The sequence below is a fragment of the Lepidochelys olivacea genome, assembly GCF_965140295.1.
Source record: "Lepidochelys olivacea isolate rLepOli2 genome assembly, chromosome: 1".
NCBI classification, from domain to species: domain Eukaryota; kingdom Metazoa; phylum Chordata; order Testudines; family Cheloniidae; genus Lepidochelys; species Lepidochelys olivacea.
This window is the reverse complement of record NC_140411.1, coordinates 227,400,404-227,423,166: the sequence shown is the minus strand read 5'-3', so window position 1 is coordinate 227,423,166 and position 22,763 is coordinate 227,400,404. Positions and strand designations below refer to the sequence as shown.

The window sequence follows — 22,763 nt, the reverse complement described above, 5'->3', positions numbered from 1 at the left end:
GTAGGTATGGGTATAAATACTAAAACTGAACCCCCACAAACCTTTGTCAGTTTCTAGAACTGAATGTTTTTATAAGTTCTGAAATAATTGTTTTTTTCCCCCCATGTTTTTCCTCTTCTGGTTCCAAGGAAAATGGCCAAAACACTGGGCAGGAAGCTATATTTCCATCTAATTAAAGCAAAAGAACTCCTCTTCAAGAGATTCTGAGCCAAGGTTTTCAGACTCAAGAAATACACTCAAGAAATTACACTTATGTTATGTAAATATGGATAAGCTTTAGCTGTCCATCTGACCAGTCCAAGTTGTAACTCTGAACCTTTTGAAAGTTGGATTTATATCTTTCTGCAGATGAATCTGAGTGGGGGAAATAAGCTACTAAGAAGAATTACCGAAGCCTTTTTCCTTCACAAATCTATTCAAAATGGATGTCTAGTGACATAGTTTGACTCCTATAGGGGAAAAAATGTATCCTCAAATGATGGACCCAATTCTATAAGTCATTGAGAGTAAAATTTTCAAAAGAACCTAAGTAATTAGGAACCAAAGTCCCACTTTCAGAAGTGTGTTAGGAACCTAAGTCCCTTAAACTCCTAAGTGCCTTAAATCATTTTTGAAAATGGATTTAGGTTCCTAAGTCACTTATGCACTATTGAAAATTTTATCTTGAATGCTTTTCTGGGAACTGCTTGGCGCTCTCAGCTCTCACTGAAAACACTGGGAATTGAGAGTACTTTGCATATCTCAGGAATAGCACCTTGCAGGACTGGGTCTTCTATTTTGGGACATAAACATTACACTTAACATAAGGTATTCCTGTCCTGAGGTAACACTTTATGTTAAAATTGTTTCTTTAGATACTATATATTCTAAATAATAACTAACAAATACTCGTCAGCTGTGCCACAGCCAAATCATGTCAGCCAAAACCCCTCCCAGCACCACAGTTCTGTGGTGCCAGGAGCTGTGAGAAATAGTTGTCATTTATACAAAAATGTCCCAAATAATTGAATAATCTGTTTTAAAGAGACACTGAACATTTTTTGTCCCTCCACACTCATTCTTTCAAGTATAAAATAAGATATCATCTTCCAGGCATTCAGAAGAAAACCTATTGACATTACAAAAGATTAAATTTTGGGATGGAGCTTCTGGCATTCAGTGTTAGTGTGTGTTTCTGGAAGAAAAAAAAAGCTCAATATTTTCTCCACATAACCACAGTGACTATCTAGTAAGAATGTAATTGATTGATAAGCTGTTGGAAACATTTATTTTCATCTGTCTAGTAGAAGCAGTGATCTGTTACCAATTGATCTTCCTTTCCTATTTTCTAATTGAGATGTACCGTGAGAGTTGGTCATTGTTTTGACCTTTTAACAAAAAGTTAAGATTAATGACACATGTTCCTAGAGGTTACTCTTCCTGAATTCCATAATACAGCTACTTCCTAAAATACATAGTAGAAAGCTGCATCTCTCATAAAATGGCATCAGAAGTTTACTGGATTTTATCAACATTTAATTTTTAGTTGTTATATCAAAGTTTTGTCCACAAACGACTTTTGTAACCGCTTAGATTTGCACCAAGGCTTTTAATGATTTCCAGCCTTTCACAGTAACACTTGCATTAGACTTCCAGGTACAGTTTGGGAGGTAGGGGCAGGAGGGGTTCAGATTGTTCTGATCTATAGCAGTCATTTAAAAAATTACACTGAAGTTAGGTACTTCAGTATTTTAGCCACCTCAGTGTTGTGTTATAGCAGAGCTCAGGTCTTCCATCAGTAGCAAATTATTATTTCATCAACAGTCCTAGGTATCTATTTCTTCCAAACTGCACTGATGTCAACTTTGTCTTGAATAAGAAAATTCACAAACTTCCTATTAGTTTGAACAATACTTGGAAGTGCAACGCAGAGCAATTAGAAAAGTCCAGCTAAAAAACCAAAATCCTGAAAAGCCCAAATATCTGCCTCTTTCAAGGGCTATCCTATTAGCAAAATATTATAGGCTCTACTATGGTTATGGGAGCCAGAGCCATTTAGCTATATATGAAAGCAGGTGTGTCACTCCATCAGGGGAGTTGGAAGCATTCTTGGAAGACTCCACTCACGTAAAAAGAAAAGGAGTACTTGTGGCACCTTAGAGACTAACAAATTTATTTGAGCATAAGCTTTTGTGAGCTACAGCTCACTTCATCGGGTGCACCACTCATGTGTGGACTTCATTCTTCTCAATGCTGCCTCTGGGGCCTAAAATGTTAACCAGCCTCTGCAGGAATGTAGCCATCCAAATGATGGAGTCCTAGGTCCTGATCCAAAGCCTATTGCACTCAATGAGAGTGTTTTCATTGAATTCAGTGAGGGGCTGGATCAGACTGTAGGTGGGGAAGGGATTCCTTACACCCTTTCCTTCACAATGATTCTGTTGTAGGTAGCCGTACCACTACCCAGACAGCCATTCCATTTATCTGACAGAGCTACAGAGAATGGAGTTCATAGTTGGCAAATTCTGAAGGCAGAGAAGATAGGTGACATAACAGATTACGTCTTGTATTACTTGTCTTCTACTCATGTTCAGGGCAAGGGACGGTTGTACTCATATTGGTTCTTAATAGGTAAGCACTTGAGCCATGAAGATCATATCCAGGCTTCCTCCAAACTTTGAGAGGGATTGATTTATTCCATGTTGCCGTCCAGAACAATCAAGTAGAGATGGATCTAGCTTCCCAAAAGTCCAAGGGGGTTAAGATTCAGTGTTACATTTCTGCACTAAGCAGGAGGCCAGTGATAAGTACGCTATTTTATTTCTGACATTACTGTGAATTGGGGCCATGTGAAAGAAATCTGCAAGTGGGCAAAATTTGCTTGGTTTCAGACTTGTTACAAGTTCAAAACTCAGGCCAGGTTCACCCAGATTCCCAAACAAGGGCCAAGTGTCAGGTGATTATAGGCCAGACTTCAAATTTACCCTCTTACCTCTCCCGCTGGATTCCCAGAAGGGATCTTTTATTTCAGGTTGAAAACAGGGGAAATTCAGTGGTTTCACAAGACAAATAAAACTCATCCATATGGACTGAGTTTTGCTTTGACTTGAGTCAAACCCTGAACAAAGAATGTCCAGGGCATAAACCCCAAATGATCTCTGAACCCTCTGTGAACCAAAATCACCAAGCTTTGCACAGTTCAACCTTGAACATTCATCTCGTTGTCATAACTCTGATCTTATTTATAGAGAGAGGCCAAAGCCCAGAACCTTTTCTCGGATCCCCTTACCTGAAGTTTAGTGGTTCAAATTAAAAAATTGTTTTAATTAATTTAATTTAAAAGATCCAAACCTCTTCAGTTTATCTCTAGTTGTTTTAAAATTATATGCTACATTAACTATTAAAATAAAAACATAGGTACAAATTTTTATTAAAGAATCTCCTGAAAAAGGGAGTGAATCCTAAAACAGTATTTATGAACATTCATTTGAACTAAACCACTTTGACAATATTCATAACCCTTTTTAAACATTGTCCACAACCAGTCATGCAAGTGATACCTTTTGGGTTTGCGAGAATGTTTGCAGAAAGTGAAATCCTCACAAATACTAGTGCAAATGTATTTTCCTGAAAATTCTTTCCAGAAGTATTCACGTGGTAATCTAGGAAGTTCTTTGGTCACTTTCCTCCTGTTTATGAAGTTTCACCTTATATTATTATTTGCTTAATTAGAACAGGCGGTGTGGTTTAGTGAGGAGAGCAGTAGACTGGATTCTGTTCCTGGCTCTTGCAATGACCTACTAGGTAATTTTGAGCAAATCATTTCAGCTCTTTGCCACTCACGCCTTTTATCTGTCTTGTTTATTTAAATTGTAAGCTGGCAAGGCAGAGATCGTCTACTATGAGTGTGTAAAGCATCTAGCACAATGGGACCCTGATATCAGTTGGAGACTCTCGACAATACTACAATACAAGTAAGTACTTTACTTCAGAAATTCAGTGACTAGCTTTATTATTCTGGGTGTACAACCCAATGAATGTCTTCCGAGATACATTAAGTGCTGAAGCAAAGAAAAGAGACAACCAGTTCCAGACTAGCAGCACCAGTTGTGCCAGGAGCCATGTCCTGGCTGCCCTCCCTCCCCACACTTGCCAGTCAGGACAACTTTCACGTATAGAGATCTACCCTTTTTAAGGATACCTTCCATCATGCACCCCAGGTGATTTGCCTCCCACATTCCACCTATGGCATAAAAATGTCCAGTGCTCCCCTGTTCAGGAATTCCTGGCTTCCATTCCAGCACTCTGGATCATCGCTCCATTTTCTCTTTCTTTTTCTTTCATTTATATAACGCCTTTGATTTCAATGCATTTTACAAACTACAGCCATATTCTGCCCTCAGCTTTTGTACAGAGCTCCCATTGCAACCCCTGAGAGTTTTTTGCATGGATTGAGTGCTATTATGTCTTTCAAAATACAGTATGTACAGGAATTGCTTCAGCCTCCATCAAAAATGAGCCACCTCTGGGATGGAATACAACAACTAGTGCGCAGCACACAGCAAAAACACACAGCTGTTTAGGGAAGGAAATTTGTAAGGAATAATGTCTGATATTTTTTTCTGGTCTGTGATAGACTGAAATTCTCTTTCTGTACAGTACAACAGTGGTTCTCAACCAGGGGTCCGTGGCCCTCTGTGGGTCCGTGAGCAGGCATCGGGGTCCTCCAAGCAGGGCCGGCATTAGACCTGCTGGGGCCCTGAGCCCTGCCACCTGGCACTGAAGCTGAAACCCGAGCAACTTAGCTTCGTGGGGCCCCAGGCAATTGCCCTGCTTGCTAATCCCTAACACTGACTCTGGCTTTTATATGCAGAAAAACAGTTGTTTTGGCACAGGTCGACCATTGAGTTTTTATAGCATGTTGGCGGGGCCTCAGAAAGAAAAAGGTCGAGAACCCCTGTAGTAGAATACATAATACAATTTAATTCATACAGAAGCTACATCTTGGAAAATCAGTACCCTTATTTCTTAGGCTGAAAACATTTTAAAAGACTTTAACAAAATCTCTGAGTGTGGTGATGTATTATGAAAAAGGGCATGTTTTAATTTTTAAAAGCTATGGAGTTAGATCTTCAACTGGCGTAAATTGGCCATAATTCCATTAAGTTTATTGTTTCATTGGCAAGCAGCTAAATCATGATTGTAGACATTTAAGTGTGTGTCTTCTTCCAAAGATTAGGTAACACTTGTCTAGCAATCATGTGGTTATATGCACTCCACCAATGTGAAATTGACAGTTATGCATTTGCTAGAAAGTATGTATTTGATTAGAGGCATACTTGAAGCAGCATTTTGCCTTTGGGTGGAATGAGTAACAACTGGAGCTGTTGGAGTTCAGCAACATAGAAATCTTTCTATGTCCCACCACAATCTCCTTTACCTTTTTGCTAGCTTTTTTCCAAGGAGAGAAAATGCAAAGATTTAGCACCACCAATGACAATTCCTGCAAGATCATGCCTAATTCCAAGAGAGCTTGGAAGGGGGCCTAAAGAAGTAGAAATGGTTAAAGGCACATAAACTGTGGAGTAGTTAATGGAGCTTTGATATAAACTCATTTCTGAATCTATAAAACAAATATAGGCATTAAACACGATCAGATAACTTCGAGATGGGTGCAGAATGACAATCTTAAAGGAGGGTGAAGACTGGGGGCATTGCTCGCTATAACCAGCCCCACTTAAGTTCAGTTGCAAATTAAAAGGACCTCCCCACCCTCCGGAGAGCATGTTATCCCATCCCCTCCCCGTCTAGAATACCTTTCTTCCAGCCTCATTGTTGTGCAAGTTCATCAGCCTCCGTGCATTCTTTTTGATTTCTCGGGCATCAACAAACTTCCTGGAGAATTCAATGCCGTATCTGATATCCGCAGAGCAGCCTCCCCATTTCCAGCCCTCCTCCTGGTTGTAGTAGCCCTGTTTCTCTCGGTCACAGCCACAGTTGCTGAGGTTGCCCTGGCTGCAGGCAGCAGTGACAGCATGTGCAACCCCAGCAGCGGTAATGGCATAGGTGAATGCTGCTTCCCTGCTTCCTGTGGAGAGAAATCAACAGCTAATGGGTTTGGAAGAAGGCAGTGTCTTACTACAAAGTACATACATTATGTACAGCAATACATTAATTCAGAAGCAGGAGGGTAGCATTGTCAGTAGCCTATACTCTTCCTTCTTAAAAATTATGTATATGTTTAAGTGTTTTGCTGAACTGGGGTCTAGTGACTAGTTGCCCACATACTGTCCCCGGACCGTACAGGTCCCAGCCATATAACGGTCCTGCTTGCCTATGTTAGATTGAGGTACCTTTGGCAGTGGGTTTGGCCAGTGGGGGCTGCACTGCTCGAGGCAAGATAATTTGTTAAAGTATTTCACCAGGATCATAAATGTTGTTTATCCCAGGTTTGTTCACTGAGAGGAGGCCATGGAGGTTGTGCAGATTTCAAGTGGGTTGCAGGCCAGTCATTGCTGGGGATGTTTATAGAAAGAGAAGAGCTGCCGCTAATTCCCAGCATGCTGGGAAAGTAGTACATTGTGAAGGCTTAAAAATACCTTGCCCAGTAAGGTGGAGAGTGTGTCATGACAAGAGGATAGGACTCAAGTGGAGAAGGCTGTCCATACATCCTTATTAGGTGAAGGTAGAGTTGGTCAGTGATGTTAAATATAGATTATAACCTGAGATGTAGATTTTAGAGCTGTGGTTTTTCTGGAAGCTGGATGGTCTGTTGTTCTATGTCTATTGTTGCTGACTTTTATTTACTGTGAATTTTGCCTTAGTAAAGCTGCAGCCTTTTGCCACCAATCCCCTGAATCCAAATTCTGTTGGACCTTGGTGCAGTGTGTTATGGAACTACTGGCATTTTGGAGCACTAGATACATAGTAGATTGATTTCAATAGGGGCCGTGTAAAAAAATACTTTGACATCGCTGACGTGCTGTAGTGCAAATACTGTCTTAATCCTCACAAAATTTAGAAATGGCGTTCGTGGTATCATTATTTGTCCTAATTAGGTGATTATGTCTCTTGAAACTCAATATATGAAAAGAGGCCTCATCACTTCAGTGGACACTGAAAAACAAAAATATACAGATGACGAGAGTTAAATTAAAATAACATGAAAATTGCAAGACCTATCCAGGAAAGCAAGGACATCCATGATTTAGAATTCATTAAAATCCCAATACTTCGACAAAATGGTCCTCAGTTGCATCTTGTAACAGGCCTGGAGTGCATCCATGCATCCCTGCACTACATTTCAAGACCTTGACTGGCAGCTATGTCAGGTGACCAAGCATCATGTGATGGCAACCTGGTGATGAGGCGTCCTTTAAGAGAGAGCTGGCCCAGACAGATGAGGGAAACTTGAGGTCAGAAAAGGGACTCTGGACCAGCCAGGTAGAACATCTGGTGGGAGATACCTGCAGGGAGCAGGAGCAGAAGACTTGTCTGGGAACGGTTTTGGGTAAGGCTAGGAAGGAGGTTTTGGTTTTGAGAGGACTTAAGGGCTGTGAAATCTAGTTGGAGGAGCAGGTGAGCCTAAGGAAGAGGGCTGGAAGACTTGAGTTGAGCTGAGCTGTTCTGTTTTGTGAAATAAACCAGATTCCAGGAAGTGGATACACTTGAGCCATTTGAGTCTGTGTACATTTTTTGAGGAGCTAAGTAGGAGAAACCAAGGTAGAAGGCCTTATAACCAGACCAAGTAAACTGACCCATGCACACATCAAATTGGACCAAGGTACACATTGTGTATATATGTTGGTCAGAAAATGTGTCAAAGAATTCTGACTGGCACCATTCCAGTATTCAGTGGGTGTGTGGAATGAATGTAATGAAGACAGTGAATGGGGTGTAGCAGGAACACCAAAATGGGAGGGAATGATGCTGAGAGGAACCATGCAGGCCTGTGTGATGGGGGAAGGATGCTAGGGTTGTGCAGGCTGGAATGGCAAGGAGGGTGAGGTGCTAGGGGATGCGGGCTGGTTGAGACAAGATTGCAGGATGGTGTACAGCCTGTTTGGGAAGTTGGGCTGGGTTTTTTCACAGGTGTTTACTTCTCTAAGAGGGCCTGATCCAACTTCCATTAAGTCCACCAAAAGATGCTCTCTTGGTTTCATTTGGAGTTGGATTGGAACACTTTGTACTGCCCTATTATTGTTTATAACATTTCTTCCTCTGATTTCTCTCTGTTCACATTGAACAGCAAAACTTCTACCATCATCATTTTCCTCCTTCTTTGGTGACTAACCCCTATAGTGCTACTGCAGAGGAATTTACAGCACATTACTGAAATGATTGAATGCCCGTACACAAAGCTTTGCCTGTTACTTTTTGACTGGCCTAACAGATACAAAGCAAAAAAATCTTCAGGGGGAAACAGAGAAATAATCTCATAAACTGTTTAATTTTCATATTAGGATTTACAACAGTCCACTCCTAGTGGTTCTGAAATAGCACACGCACAGTGCATTTTTTTTTTTTTGTTCATTCATTCATTTCAGTTATTCATTCACAGCTTCCTGAAAGCACCTACAACCCCTGGTAACGTCAATGAAGTTTAAGGGCACATAGCAGCGTACGTGATGGGGTCCTACATTTGTTTTTGCCCCTTTTAATTGTTTGCTCAATGTAATTAACATAAGAAGAAAACAATGTTTGTGGCAGGTTTCAGTTTTTTGGGTTGTTTTAGTTTATTTGGTTCTTTTTAGTCATTGCCAGATTTCTGATACAACAAAGCAGAGAGAAAAGGAGTATTTATAAATAGGTATCCGATGAAGTGAGCTGTAGCTCAGGAAAGCTTATGCTCAAATAAATTGGTTAGTCTCTAAGGTGCCACAAGTACTCCTTTTCTTTTTGCGAATACAGACTAACACGACTGCTACTCTGATACCTGTCATAAAGTAGAGAGAAAATCCTCCCACCACCTTCGTCTAATCTCAGAATATATAAGTATTAGAGAGAGGCATGGGAGCCTAGCAAGGAGATCCTAAAATGTAAACTCATCTTTGTGGCTGAAGGCAAGTCAATTCATCTCTCTACCTCAGTTTTCTGATCTGTAACCAGAAGAAGGTAATACATACCCCACAGAGGAAGAGTTGGGCAAATTTTTTCAATCAAAACTTTTTTTCAGCAAAAAATGCAGGGTTATGTGTACCAAAACATTTTGTTAGTTCATTTTGATTTTGCCAAATTTTTTTTCCCTTCTGGGAAAAAAAATCCAAAGAAATCTAAACATTTTGTTTGAGAGATTTTTGAAACAAAGTGTTTGGATTTTGTTTGTTTGTTTGAAATTACTTTTTGTTTGAAAATTTCCTTTAGTTTTATTTTAACAAATTCAAATATATTTTAAAAAAATCTCAGAATTTTGCTCAACCCAAAACCATTTTTTACCTTTCAAGCAGATCTATTTTTATTTTTGAAAAGGAAGAAGGAAGAAAATGTGCTATTTTTTAACTAGATGTTAGATTTTCCCTATCTTCAAGATCAGAATAAGCGAGAATGAGGCTGTGGGTCATTTAGAGATGATGTTTAGCAGTGTCCCAGGTTTATAAAGCCAAGGGTGTTGGATTTGAGTACTGCTTGGGTGATATTTTAGTGTTTATTTTAGTGTTTCAGAAAATAATTTTATTATTATTTATCAATTATATTGCGGTAGCACGTAAAGCAGAGGCAGGGTGCTGAAATGGGGACGGGGAGGGGAGTAAGGGGCCATGGCCCTCCCACTTTTTGAAAGTGAATAGGCCTGGCCCATCCACTTTTCAGAAGAGGCCCTGTCCCTCCCGGCCAGGCTGGCAGCTGTAGCCCGGCCAGCTGTGGGGTACCACTGACCTTCTACCTGCAGCCCCCAGCCTGTGTCTCTGCCTCATGGCCTTCCCTACCCACTCCAGGGCAGGAGGGGTCCGCGGCTCCCCACAGCTGCCTGAGCGCAGGTTTTACTTGGATCTTGCTCCGGCTGGGGGGCCACAGCCTAGCCATGGTAAGAGCCTAGGGTTGCCAACTGTATAATCGCACAAAACCAAACACCCTTGCCATGCCCCCTGCCCTGCCCCTTATCTGAGGCCCCGCCCTCCACTCACTCCATTCCCACTCCCTCTGTCACTCGCTTTCCCCCGCCCTCGCTCACTTTCATTGGGCTGGAGCAGGGGGTTGGGGTGCAGGAGAGGGTTCGGGCTCTGGGCTGGAGGTGGAGCCAAGGGATTCACAGTGTGGGAGGGGGTTCCCGGCTGAGCCTGGGGCAGGGGGTTAGGGTGTGGGAGGGGTGCAGGCTCTGAGAGGGAGTTTAGCTGTGTGGGGGGATCAGGGCTGGGGCAGGTGGTTGGGGCATGGACAGGGGGTGGCGGGGTGGCTCCCGGAAAGCAGCCAGCATGTCTGGCTCCTAGGCTCAGGGGTGGCCAGGCAGCTCTGCGCGCTGCCTCTGCCTGCAGGCACCGCCCCCGTAGCTCCTGCGGTTCCTGGCCAATACGAGCTGCAGAGTCAGTGCTCGGGGCAGGGCAGTCCGCAGAGACCCCCCTGGTTGCCCCTGCACCTAGGAGCTAGAGGGACTTGCTGGCTGCTTCTGGGAGCCGTGCGGATCCAGGGCAGCTAGGGAACCTGCCTTAGTCTCACTATACCACCCACTGGACTTTTAGGGGCCTAAATCTCCCAGATTGGCTTCAGGAGCCAATCAGGAGATTGAGGCCCATTCCGGGAAACTCACGGCTAATCTGGGAAGATTGGCAACCACATAAGATTTTTGAAACAGAAGATATTGTGAACCTCATCTTGAACATTAGTTTAAGTCAGCACGTTAGCAACCTTCTCAGCTCTTGTGATCATCAATAATCTTTTATTATAAAATGTAAATCAGAGAATAACAATAAGGTCATCTCATTAATACTTTGGTTAGACTGTCCCAACCCCTCGCCCCCCCACCCCATAACTCTTAATCAAGTTATATGCCCACCAATTCGACTTTAAGGGTATGTCTACACTACGAAATTAGGTCGAATTTATAGAAGTCGGTTTTTTTGAAATCGGTTTTATATATTCGAGTGTGTGTGTCCCCACAGAAAATGCTCTAAAGTGCATTAAGTGCATTAACTCGGCGGAGCGCTTCCACAGTACCGAGGCAAGCGTCGACTTCTGGAGCGTTGCACTGTGGGTAGCTATCCCACAGTTCCCGCAGTCTCCGCTGCCCATTGGAATTCTGGGTTGATATCCCAATGCCTGATGGGGCTAAAACATTGTCGCGGGTGGTTCTGGGTACATGTCGTCAGGACCCCGTTCCCACCCTCCCTCCCCCCGTGAAAGCAAGGGCAGACAATCATTTCGCGCCTTTTTTGTCTGCTGCCAGCCAAAGATGTAAAGGATCGATGGAGTGGGTCAGAACAAGACATAGACCAGATTTGTTTTGGACTCATTTTCCTCCTCCCCTGTCTAGATCACACTGCAGTCAGTCACAGAGAAGGCGCAGCGAGGTTAATCTAGCCATGTATCAATCAGAGGCCAGGCTAACCTCCTTGTTCCAATAAGAACGATAACTTTGGTGCACCATTTCTTATTGGAACCCTCCGTGCAGTCCTGCCTGAAATACTCCTTGATGTACAGGCACACCCTTTGTTGATTTTAGCTCCCTGAAGCCAACCCTGTAAGCCGTGTCGTCAGTCGCCCCTCCCTCCGTCAGAGCAACGGCAGACAATCGTTCCGCGCCTTCTTTCTGTGCGGACGCCATACCAAGGCAAGCATGGAGGCCGCTGAGCTCATTTTGGCAATTAGGAGCACATTAAACACCACACGCATTATCCAGCAATATATGCAGCACCAGAACATGGCAACGCGATACCGGGCGAGGAGGCGACGTCAGCGCGGTCCCGTGAGTGATCAGGACATGGACACAGATTTCTCTGAAAGCATGGGCCCTGCCAATGCATGCATCATGGTGCTAATGGGGCAGGTTCATGCTGTGGAACGCCGATTCTGGGCTCGGGAAACAAGCACAGACTGGTGGGACCGCATAGTGTTGCAGGTCTGGGACGATTCCCAGTGGCTGCGAAACTTTCGCATGCGTAAGGGCACTTTCATGGAACTTTGTGACTTGCTTTCCCCTGCCCTGAAGCGCATGAATACCAGGATGAGAGCAGCCCTCACAGTTGAGAAGCGAGTGGCGATAGCCCTGTGGAAGCTTGCAACGCCAGACAGCTACCGGTCAGTTGGGAATCAATTTGGAGTGGGCAAATCTACTGTGGGGGCTGCTGTGATGCAAGTAGCTCACGCAATCAAAGATCTGCTGATATCAAGGGTAGTGACCCTGGGAAATGTGCAGGTCATAGTGGATGGCTTTGCTGCAATGGGATTCCCTAACTGTGGTGGGGCTATAGACGGAACCCATATCCCTATCTTGGCACCAGAGCACCAAGCCAGCGAGTACATAAACCGCAAGGGGTACTTTTCGATAGTGCTGCAAGCTCTGGTGGATCACAAGGGACGTTTCACCAACATCAACGTGGGATGGCCGGGAAAGGTGCATGACGCTCGCATCTTCAGGAACTCTGGTCTGTTTCAAAAGCTGCAGGAAGGGACTTTCTTCCCAGACCAGAAAATAACTGTTGGGGATGTTGAAATGCCTATATGTATCCTTGGGGACCTAGCCTACCCCTTAATGCCATGGCTCATTAAGCCGTACACAGGCAGCCTGGACAGTGGTCAGGAGCTGTTCAACTACAGGCTGAGCAAGTGCAGAATGGTGGTAGAATGTGCATTTGGACGTTTAAAGGCGCGCTGGCGCAGTTTACTGACTCGCTTAGACCTCAGCGAAACCAATATTCCCACTGTTATTACTGCTTGCTGTGTGCTCCACAATATCTGTGAGAGTAAGGGGGAGACGTTTATGGCGGGGTGGGAGATTGAGGCAAATCGCCTGGCTGCTGGTTACGCGCAGCCAGACACCAGGGCGGTTAGAAGAGCTCAGGAGGGCGCGGCACGCATCAGAGAAGCTTTGAAAACCAGTTTCATGACTGGCCAGGCTACAGTGTGAAAGTTCTGTTTGTTTCTCCCTGATGAAACCCCCCGCCCCTTGGTTCACTCTACTTCCCTGTAAGCTAACCACCCTCCCCTCCTCCCTTTAATCACCGCTTGCAGAGGCAATAAAGTCATTGCTGCTTCACAGTCATGCATTCGTTATTCATTCATCACACAAATAGGGGGATGACTACCAAGGTATCCCAGGAGGGGTGGTGGAGGAGGGAAGGAAAATGCCACACAGCACATTAAGCACAGCACTTTAAAAGTTTACAACTTTAAAATTTATTGAATGACAGCCTTCTTTTTTTTGGGCAATCCTCTGTTGTGGAGTCGCTGGTTGGCCGGAGGCCCCCCCACCGCGTTCTTGGGCGTCTGGGTGTGGAGGCTATGGAACTTGGGGAGGAGGGCGGTTGGTTACAGAGGGGCAGCAGTGGCAGTCTGTGCTCCAGCTGCCTTTGCTGCAGCTCAACCATACACTGGAGCATTCTGGTTTGGTCCTGCAGCAGCCTCAGCATTGAATCCTGCCTTCTCTCATCACGCTGCCGCGACATTTGAGCTTCAGCCCTGTCTTCTGCCCGCCACTTACTCTCTTCAGCTCTCCACCTCTCCTCCCGGTCATTTTGTGCTTTCCTGCACTCTGACATTATTTGCCTCCACGCATTCGTCTGTGCTCTGTCAGTGTGGGAGGACAGCATTAGCTCGGAGAACATTTCATCTCGAGTGCGTGTTTTTTTTTCTTTCTAAGCTTCACTAGCCTCTGGGAAGGAGAAGATCCTGTGATCATTGAAACACATCCAGCTGGTGGAGAAAAAAAAAGGGACAGCGGTATTTAAAAACACACATTTTATAAAACAGTGGCTACACTCTTTCAGGGTAAACCTTGCTGTTAACATTACATACATAGCACATGTGCTTTCGTTACAAGGTCGCATTTTGCCTCCTCCCACCGCGTGACTACCCCCTCAACCCTCCCCCCTCCCCGTGGCTAACAGCGGGGAACATTTCTGTTCAGCCACAGGCAAACAGCCCAGCAGGAATGTGTCCCTGAAGAAAAGCACCCTATTTCAACCAGGTGACCATGAATTATATCTCACTCTCCTGAGGATAACACAGAGAGAGAGAGAGAACGGATTTTGGTTGAATGCCAGCAAACATACACTGCAATGCTTTGTTCTACAGTGATTCCTGAGTATGTGTTACTGGCCTGGAGTGATAAAAGTGTCCTACCATGAAGGACGAAATAAGGCTGCCCTCCCCAGAAACCTTTTGCAAAGGCTTTAGGACTACATCTAGGAGAACCGCAAATGCCAGGGCAAAGTAATCCTTTCACATGCTTGCTTTTAAACCATGTATAGCATTTTAAAAGGTACACTCACCAGAGGTCCCTTCTCCGCCTGCTGGGTCCAGGAGGCAGCCTTGGGTGGGTTCGGGGGGTACTGGCTCCAGGTCTAGGGTGAGAAACAGTTCCTGGCTGTCGGGAAAACCGGTTTCTCCGCTTGCTTGCTGTGAGCCATCTACAACCTCCTCCTCCTCATCATCATCTTCTTCGTCCCCAAAACCTGCTTCCGTATTGCCTCCATCTCCATTGAAGGAGTCAAACAACACGGCTGGGGTAGTGGTGGCTGAACCCCCTAAAATGGCATGCAGCTCATCATAGAAGCGGCATGTTTGGGGCTCTGACCCAGAGCGGCTGTTCGCCTCTCTGGTTTTCTGGTAGGCTTGCCTCAGCTCCTTCAGTTTCACGCGGCACTGCTTCGGGTCCCTGTTATGGCCTCTGTCTTTCATGCCCTGGGAGATTTTCACAAAGGTTTTGGCATTTCGAAAACTGGAACGGAGTTCTGATAGCACGGATTCCTCTCCCCAAACAGCGATCAGATCCCGTACCTCCCGTTCGGTCCATGCTGGAGCTCTTTTGCGATTCTGGGACTCCATCATGGTCACCTGTGCTGATGAGCTCTGCATGGTCACCTGCAGCTTGCCACGCTGGCCAAACAGGAAATGAGATTCAAAAGTTCGCGGTTCTTTTCCTGTCTACCTGGCCAGTGCATCTGAGTTGAGAGTGCTGTCCAGAGCGGTCAGAATGGAGCACTCTGGGATAGCTCCCGGAGGCCAATACCATCGAATTGTGTCCACAGTACCCCAAATTCGAGCTGGGAACGTCGATTTAAGCGCTAATCCACTTGTCAGGGGTGGAGTAAGGAAATCGATTTTAAGAGCCCTTTAAGTCGAATTAAAGGGCTTCACTGTGTGGACGGGTGCAGGTTTAAATCGATTTAACGCTGCTAAATTCGACCTAAAGTCCTAGTGTAGACCAGGGCTAAGTAATGGTTGTTACCCTTGAGTACCATCACTTTCAACTAAAACAAGGTTTAAAAAAATGCTTTGTCTGGTGTCAAGGAAGAAAATCCAATTCCTAATTGAATTTTGAAAACATAAAATGCAAATGGAAATGGTGTTATCTGATAGCTCAGTTAGAACATGTCCCTCAGCACAACCTAAAATGAATTTAATCTTTTTAAGCAAAGGCAATAGGAGGTGGGTACCTCTTGCAATTTACCAGGGCATGTCAGATTTCCACATTGGGTCAATACCATTTGTGTGTGCACATCTACCAACATTTGCATTCTAACTGCAGATTTTTAAAAAAGTACAATTAAAAAATTGCAAATATAACACACTATCTTCTTACTTTCAAATGATTTTAGGAAACAAAGCCTGATAAGACTTCAGTTCCCCATTAACATAAGTAAATCCTGATCAGACAGGGTAGGGATGTAGGATCAATCCACAGCCAACTATTTCTGGCAGGTGGGGTGAAAGCAGTCTGTCTATTCTATGTTGGAATCTTGGACCAGCCTATAGTCCACATCTAATTTATGTAATTTCTGACTAATTTTTAGATTGCTAATAGAAAAGGAGGACTTGTGGCACCTTAGAGACTAACAAATTTATATGAGCATAAGCTTTCGTGAGCTACAGCTCACTTCATCGGATAGCTGTAGCTCATGAAAGTTTATGCTCAAATAAATTCGTTGTCTCTAAGATGTCATAAGTCCTCCTTTTCTTTTTGCGGATACAGACTAACATGGCTGCTACTCTGTAGACTGCTAATGTAGCATTAAGGTTAGTATGGTCCACTGTGGAATTATTACAAGTTCAATAATTGCTATAGTTTACTGCATTTGAGTGTACATATACATCGCAGCATATTGTCACAGTAAAAGCACTCTCAGCAAAGGCTCATATATACTAAATAGATATTTTGATCATTCACCTGTGGCTGCAGGGTTTTGAGTTTAGCTGTTTCAGAGTTACAGGCTGCTGTAACTGTTAACTAAGGCTGTAGAGCAGACTCATTAATCTCTCTAAGCGGTGTCAGTACTTTTTTTCCTAAATATTTTTATTTCCTACAGCATTCAGAGATTTGTTTCATCTGAATGCCACTGAAAATAGGTTATTTTAACTTGAAGTATTAGACTATGTGATGTACACTTTTTAGCTAGTAATTTCGTTAAAGTTGGATTAACCATGTTAGAAGAGGTGTGTACGTAAGCTCGGTAGAATTCAATTTTTACTTTTTTTTTATTTATAATTTTGATGGCGAATATCTGTTTATTTTTTAAAGCAATTTTTTAGAGCCGCAAAATTCTGGGGTTTAAGCATTTTTCAAATTTTTATCTTTTAAATTTTTCACATTTGTGGGACATTATGGGGACCAGGCTATGGGAGGATGCCAGAAAATAATTATTTTATGATCGTACCTGTTGAGATTCAAAAAGTTAAAGCTTCATAACCATTAAACTGCAAGTTGTCAACATCACTTGTCAAAATACACAAACATTCTTAAATCAAACCCTAAAAAGTTCTCAGGCCGCATTTTTCTTACTTTGCCTATCCATACATTTAAAATATTGTCAATGGAAATATATATTATATATTTTTGCTGGTTTGTGTGTGTGTATAACCCACACACCTCCTGGGTGTAGTGTTCTATCCCATCGAGTGGCACTGAGACCACTTAGAGAGAGATTAATGAGTCTGCTGTACAGCCTTAGCTAACAGCCATATAGCTTTTAGCTCATGCAGTAGAGGCTCATGCGCTAAGCTCTGGAGGTCCCAGGTTTGATCCCAATGGCCGGGGTCTGTTAGCATCACATGTGCATGCTGAAATCCATTTTTACCGACATTCACTCACAAAAATCAAATCCTTCCAAGCCTATGTATACATATTATACTAACAGGACAATGTTACTAAACAAAATTAATTTCAAAATATACTTGTGTAATCTACAATGCAGTGGTACATTCCTGTTAAAGTCAATTGGATGCAGTACTAGACCTGGGTAGAAGGTTGATTTTATTGCAAAACCTATCCTTTTGCAAACGTCTTCCCTGCCAGATGAAGGCCAAAGAAGAATCCTGTGTAATTTCTTATGGGCAATGGATATATCTAAAAAATTAAACTAAAATTAAACAACAGCACCCGAGGAAGGGATGGATGGAGATCTTTGAGTGCATTTCATAATGTTATGGTTGATGTTTTATTTACCATTTTGAAGAGCACTTTGGAAATTTTGAGAGAGAATATTAAAAATTTCTTTCTTTGAGCTTGATCCAAAGATCATAGAAGTCAATGGTAGTTATAGAATCATAGAATATCAGGGTTGGAAGGGACCTCAGGAGGTCATCTAGTCCAACCCCCTGCTCAAAACAGGACCAATCCCCAACTAAATCATCTTTCCACTGTCTTTAATTGGTTCTGTATCAGGTCTTTTTGTCTCCTTTTATTTTCAGTAGTTTATAAATAGGACTAATTCAGCAGTATTTTAATCTAAAAGATTGACACAAGGATGGATAGAGTTTCTTTATGGTTGCTATTTGGTACCTACAACTCTAACTTCAGTAATTAAATGATTAAAGCATTTTCAGGCTTTAAGGAATTTCTAGCTGCCTCTGAATAACTTTTAGCAAACTTCACCTTCTAACCTCAAAAAATTAGGAAAAAGAGAGGGATAATAATATATCCCCTTAGACCATGTTCCCCCTTTTCTCTATGAACATGTGCTATATCACCACAGTCAACCACAATATGGTCTGAATGTGACTTTAGAACGGACGGGCAAACTTTTTGGCCTGAGGGCTGCATCAGGTTTCTGAAATTGTATGGAGGGCTGGTTAGCAGAGGCTGTGTCTCCCCAAACAGCCAGGCATGGCCCGGCCCCCGCCCTCTATCCGACGCCCCCGATAGGCCCCCAGGGACTCCTGCCCCATCCAACCCACCCTGTTCCCTGACGGCCCCCCGGGGACCGCTGCCCCATCCACACCCCTGCTCTCTGTCCACTGACCGCCTCCGGACCCCTTGTCCCTAACTGCACCCTGCCACACCATCCAACCCCCCTCCTCCTTCCTGACTGCCCCTCTGGGACCTCTGCCCCACCCACCCTTCCTGCTCCCTGTCCCTGTCCCGTGACCCCCCCAGAACCTCCACCCCTGACTGCCCCCCATGACCCCTGCCTCCACTCAACCCCCCCCCCCGTTCCCTACCCTCTGACCGCCCTGACCCCTATCCACATCCCGTCCACGACCAGCCCCTGAGCTCCCCTGCCCTCTATCCACCTCCCTGCCCCCGGCCCCTTACCACGCTGCCTGGAGCACTGGTGGCTGGCGGTGCAGCTGCACCAGGACAGGCAGTCGCGCAGCACAGAGCACCGGGTCAGGCCACGGCTCTGCAGCTGTGCTACCCCAGGAGCTCACAGCCCAGAGCACTGCTCCAGCAGCGCAGTGAGCTGAGGCTGGGGGGAGAGGGGAACATCGGGGGAGGGGCCAGGGGCGAGCGTCCTGGGCCAGGAGCTCAGGGGCCAGGCAGGATGGTCCCGCAGGCAGTAGTTTGCCCACTTCTGCTTTAGAACCAAGGTTAAGGGAAACAGCTACACAACAGCCAAATAACTCAACATGGTAAGTACTATATAACCAGTTTGGGTCAGCAGAATATATACATATTCTTTATTCTGTTCAAAAGCCAGATAGTGCTCTATATAGACTTGTAGAAGACTAACCTGTTTAAGTGTTAATTTCAGGATGCCTGACTTGTGATCAAGTGAAGAACAGTTGAATTAAGGGTGCACATTGGATCTCTAAGAGGAAGATCAAAGCCACTCAACTTAACAGTCCTCATGCCGCTTTATGACAAGGGTCATATGACCAGGGTCAAGTTTACAAAGGTTATACCCCTGTCACAAGTCAGTATCCACTGAATCCCTTCCCTTGTTGCTGTTAGAAGGTGCTGTTACACCTTCCCTTTCTAAAAAGCAATCACATCAAATGAACTAGAACTTGAACTGAAAAAAGCCCTACAATTACAAATGAATACTGCCAACTAACAAAACACACAAAGGGAGACCTCTACAGTGAAGGTCAAGATAGGTGACCCCAAACTTCCTGACAGAAGAGAGGATTATTTTGCCTCTTATTATATATCTGTCAATAACCACTAACTCTGAACCTCAATGGAGTTCTGATCATATGGAAACTTCTCAGACAGACCTGCCATCTGGAGCTTGTTTGCCGCTCCTGGTGTTTTTCATTGTCAGTGACTGGGTGAGCATGTGTTACTCCTGTCAGTGCACCATGTCCTATAGAGCTTACCTTTAACACAACACATGAACTTGATGTGGGATTGTATAGATTGTATAGATGTTACCTGGACAGACACTTTCTGTTTGAAATCTAATATTCTCTCCCAGTTGCAATATGGAGTAACTGTTTGACATTTTTGTTTCAGTATTTATTTTTTTCCAGTTTCCTGGCATATAGTCTTTTAAAAACTACTTCAGTGTTAATTGTCTGCAGGTATGTCAACACACTTGAAGGTGTAATTTCCAACTCGGGCTAAAATTAGCAGTGTAGTCAGGGCAGTGAGAGAAGCAGAAAGGGCTAACCACCCCAAGTCTGTGTCATGGATTTCAGATGGGATAGTACTCAAGAGGACTAGCCCATTGCTCCTCCCATGTAGTCATATTTACACTGCTTTTTTTTAGCGCACTAGCTCTCATTGAGCTAGCATGTGTGTGTACCTAAACTGAAAATTATACCCCCAACTCCAGTGTAGACATACTCTGTTTCAGAAAATCTTTTAGCTGATGATATTAAGAATTTGATCTTTTGCCCAAGAACTTCAGAGCTGGTGATCTTAATAAGGCATTCTGAGGTGTCAAGTGACGTTTTAGGCATGCTAAATATGGATCTCTTGAATATATCAGACACTTTTCTAGTCAAGGTGTGTGTTACATTGCACTACTTTTGCTGTTCACTTACTTGACTGTGCATGGTAAGGACTTGAAGTGTGGTGTGCTTGAACCGATATGTCAAAAAGATTTGCTATAATGAGCCACTTGAAAATGCAGTCCAACATCTGTGAGTAACTTATCTTGAATCCTGTGTCATGCAAATTTTGATACTTGATATGCAACAGCTGAAGTTAAAAACATATATATATCAGTAGTAGTCCTTGGAGACTGTTTCCTGTTTGTTTCAAATAAATCTGCCCTGACTTTGGACAAAATGCAGTCAGTTTCATTTGGTTTCAGTGGGTCTTTTGCATTCTGTTCCTTGTACTGATTGCAGATTTCATGCATGGGTGGGCACTGCGAATGATGCTTAGTAGTTCAAACCTGAGGCTGTGTATTATTATGACATGATGTCCTATGTACAGAATTGCATCCTATGCAGCATTTTCATCTCTAGAGTCCCAACACTTTTTTATGCTTGGAGGTGCTGGGTTTTTTTGTTGGCCAGCCATCTAGAATTATTCTCTCAAGTTCTTGTAAAATTGGGTAATTTTGTGTTGCTCATTTGGGTTTGTCAGGCTTTCTTTTAAAAATGGGTAATATATAGGTAATATTTACTTCACACTTCTCTTCCTGCAGCCCCTTGCTTTCACTATTTATAGGTACTCTTGGAAGTATGTCCACTGTAAGAACTTGCTTTTTATGCCTGTTTTTTCACATTTACTGAGTACTTTTCCAAGTTCATGATCATTTTCTAATCTTGGGGTGCTTTTCACAATTGCTTCTGTAATATGGCTTTCAACAATTTATGGTCTGTTTCTAACGCAAATAATTTGCCTCTTAACCATATTCAATAAACCGCTCACAACCAAAAGCTATTGTCAACATTTCTTTTTTAAACCTGTGCATAATTCTGTTGTGTTTTAGTCCATGCATTGGGAGTTGGTTATTGGGTGGATTTTGTTCAACAGCTCATGTGAGCTAGGTGAATTAGCTATGAATTTAGGGTAGGATTTTTAAAATACCTAAGGGAGTTGGGTGCTTTAAAAAAATCTCACCCTTAAAATACCGACATTCAATCTTTCACTTGCTTTTGCAAACTGTTCTTGTTAACTCAGAGCTAAAAGACAACCTATGTTTCATTCCTACAATAGAGGTAATTTGCAATGCAAAGTTTTGATCCAAAGAGCACTACTGCTTTTCTTTGTCAAAGGTTTATCAAAACATGGTGCTAAGCACTCGTTTAAATGAATGAAAGGGTCCATGACTCAAATAATATACAGTGCCTAAAGTGTAAGAGGAAAGATTCCAAATGCATTGTACTATTGAGAACAGTCTGTGCAGAGTGTCCCAGTCACACTCTGCTGTGTTTTTACAATGCTGTTAATACTTTTAAAGCATAATTTGTGAAGTAATAGTTGGAACAGGGAGAGACTCCTGTGTGGCTTCTATTCCTGGCTCTACTAATGACTTGCTGTGGGGTGTAATATTTCTACAACTACCTTTTTGAAAATGACTAATGATTTGAGATGCCTCAATTTTTTGGTTCCCCACTTGAAACATCTGATGTTGAGAGTTAGAAAATGTAAGCCTTAAAATACTTTAGAGAGGGACAAGGTAATATCTTTTATTGGACCAACTTCTGTTGATGTGAGAGACGAGATTTTTCTCTTACACAGAGCTCTTCTTCAGGTCTGGGAAACATACTCAGAGAGTCACAGCAAAATACAAGGTGGAACCGATTTTTTAGCATAATTAGTTAACACATATTTCAAGGGACCATTCAAGGTGAAGTGGCCCCTTAACACCCATCCAGTCACTGGGGAGGAGTGGGGGGTTGTTAGTGTGTTATTGTAATAAGCCATAAATATTGTGTCTCTGTTCAGTCCATGATTTTTTAGTGTCTAGCAAAGTTATTAATTTAAACACCAAGACTTGTCTTTTGAAAGTGTTGAGCAGGTTTCCTTTGATGTTGAGGACTGATAGGTCACACATAGAGCGATCACTTTGCGAAAAGTTTTCACCCACAGGTGATAGGGTGCTTTTGTTTTTTTATCATTTTCCTGTGTACGTTCATTTGAGAGTGTAATGATTGGCTGGTTTCACCCACCTAGTTCTTATTGGGGCAACTGGGGCATTGTAAGCTTGAAAGTTTGTCTCTCTCTCCCGAAAGTTGGTTTAATAAAAGATATTACCTCACCCACCTTGTCTCTCTCTAATATCCTGGGACCATGGGTGGCGGGTATAATAGGAAAGGGGAGGCATTGCCTCCCCTAACACAGCCATCTCTGCCGCCTGACACCTGGGCCCTGTTCCCCCCTGCCACCGCCTTGTCCCCTCCCTGCTCTGACCCTTCCCCGAGGCTCCCAGGGCTTGCTGCTGCTGGAGTGAATCTTCCTCCTTTCCCCTCCTCTCCTCTCCTCCATCCCATCCCCTTCCCCCCTCCGAGGCCCC

At 43.6% G+C, this 22,763-nt stretch overlaps 1 protein-coding gene across 2 annotated transcripts in view; it reads right to left on the bottom strand.

The window, feature by feature from the left end:
* The window catches only part of WNT7B (Wnt family member 7B), a 132,055-nt gene that overhangs the window by 6,098 nt on the left and 103,194 nt on the right, over positions 1 to 22,763 (bottom strand). For both annotated transcript variants that reach the window (XM_084618543.1, XM_084618542.1), the window contains exon 3: positions 5,796 to 6,067. In XM_084618543.1, coding sequence (XP_084474669.1) covers positions 5,796 to 6,067 — 272 coding nt within the window. The remainder of the gene's footprint in view (positions 1 to 5,795; positions 6,068 to 22,763) is intronic.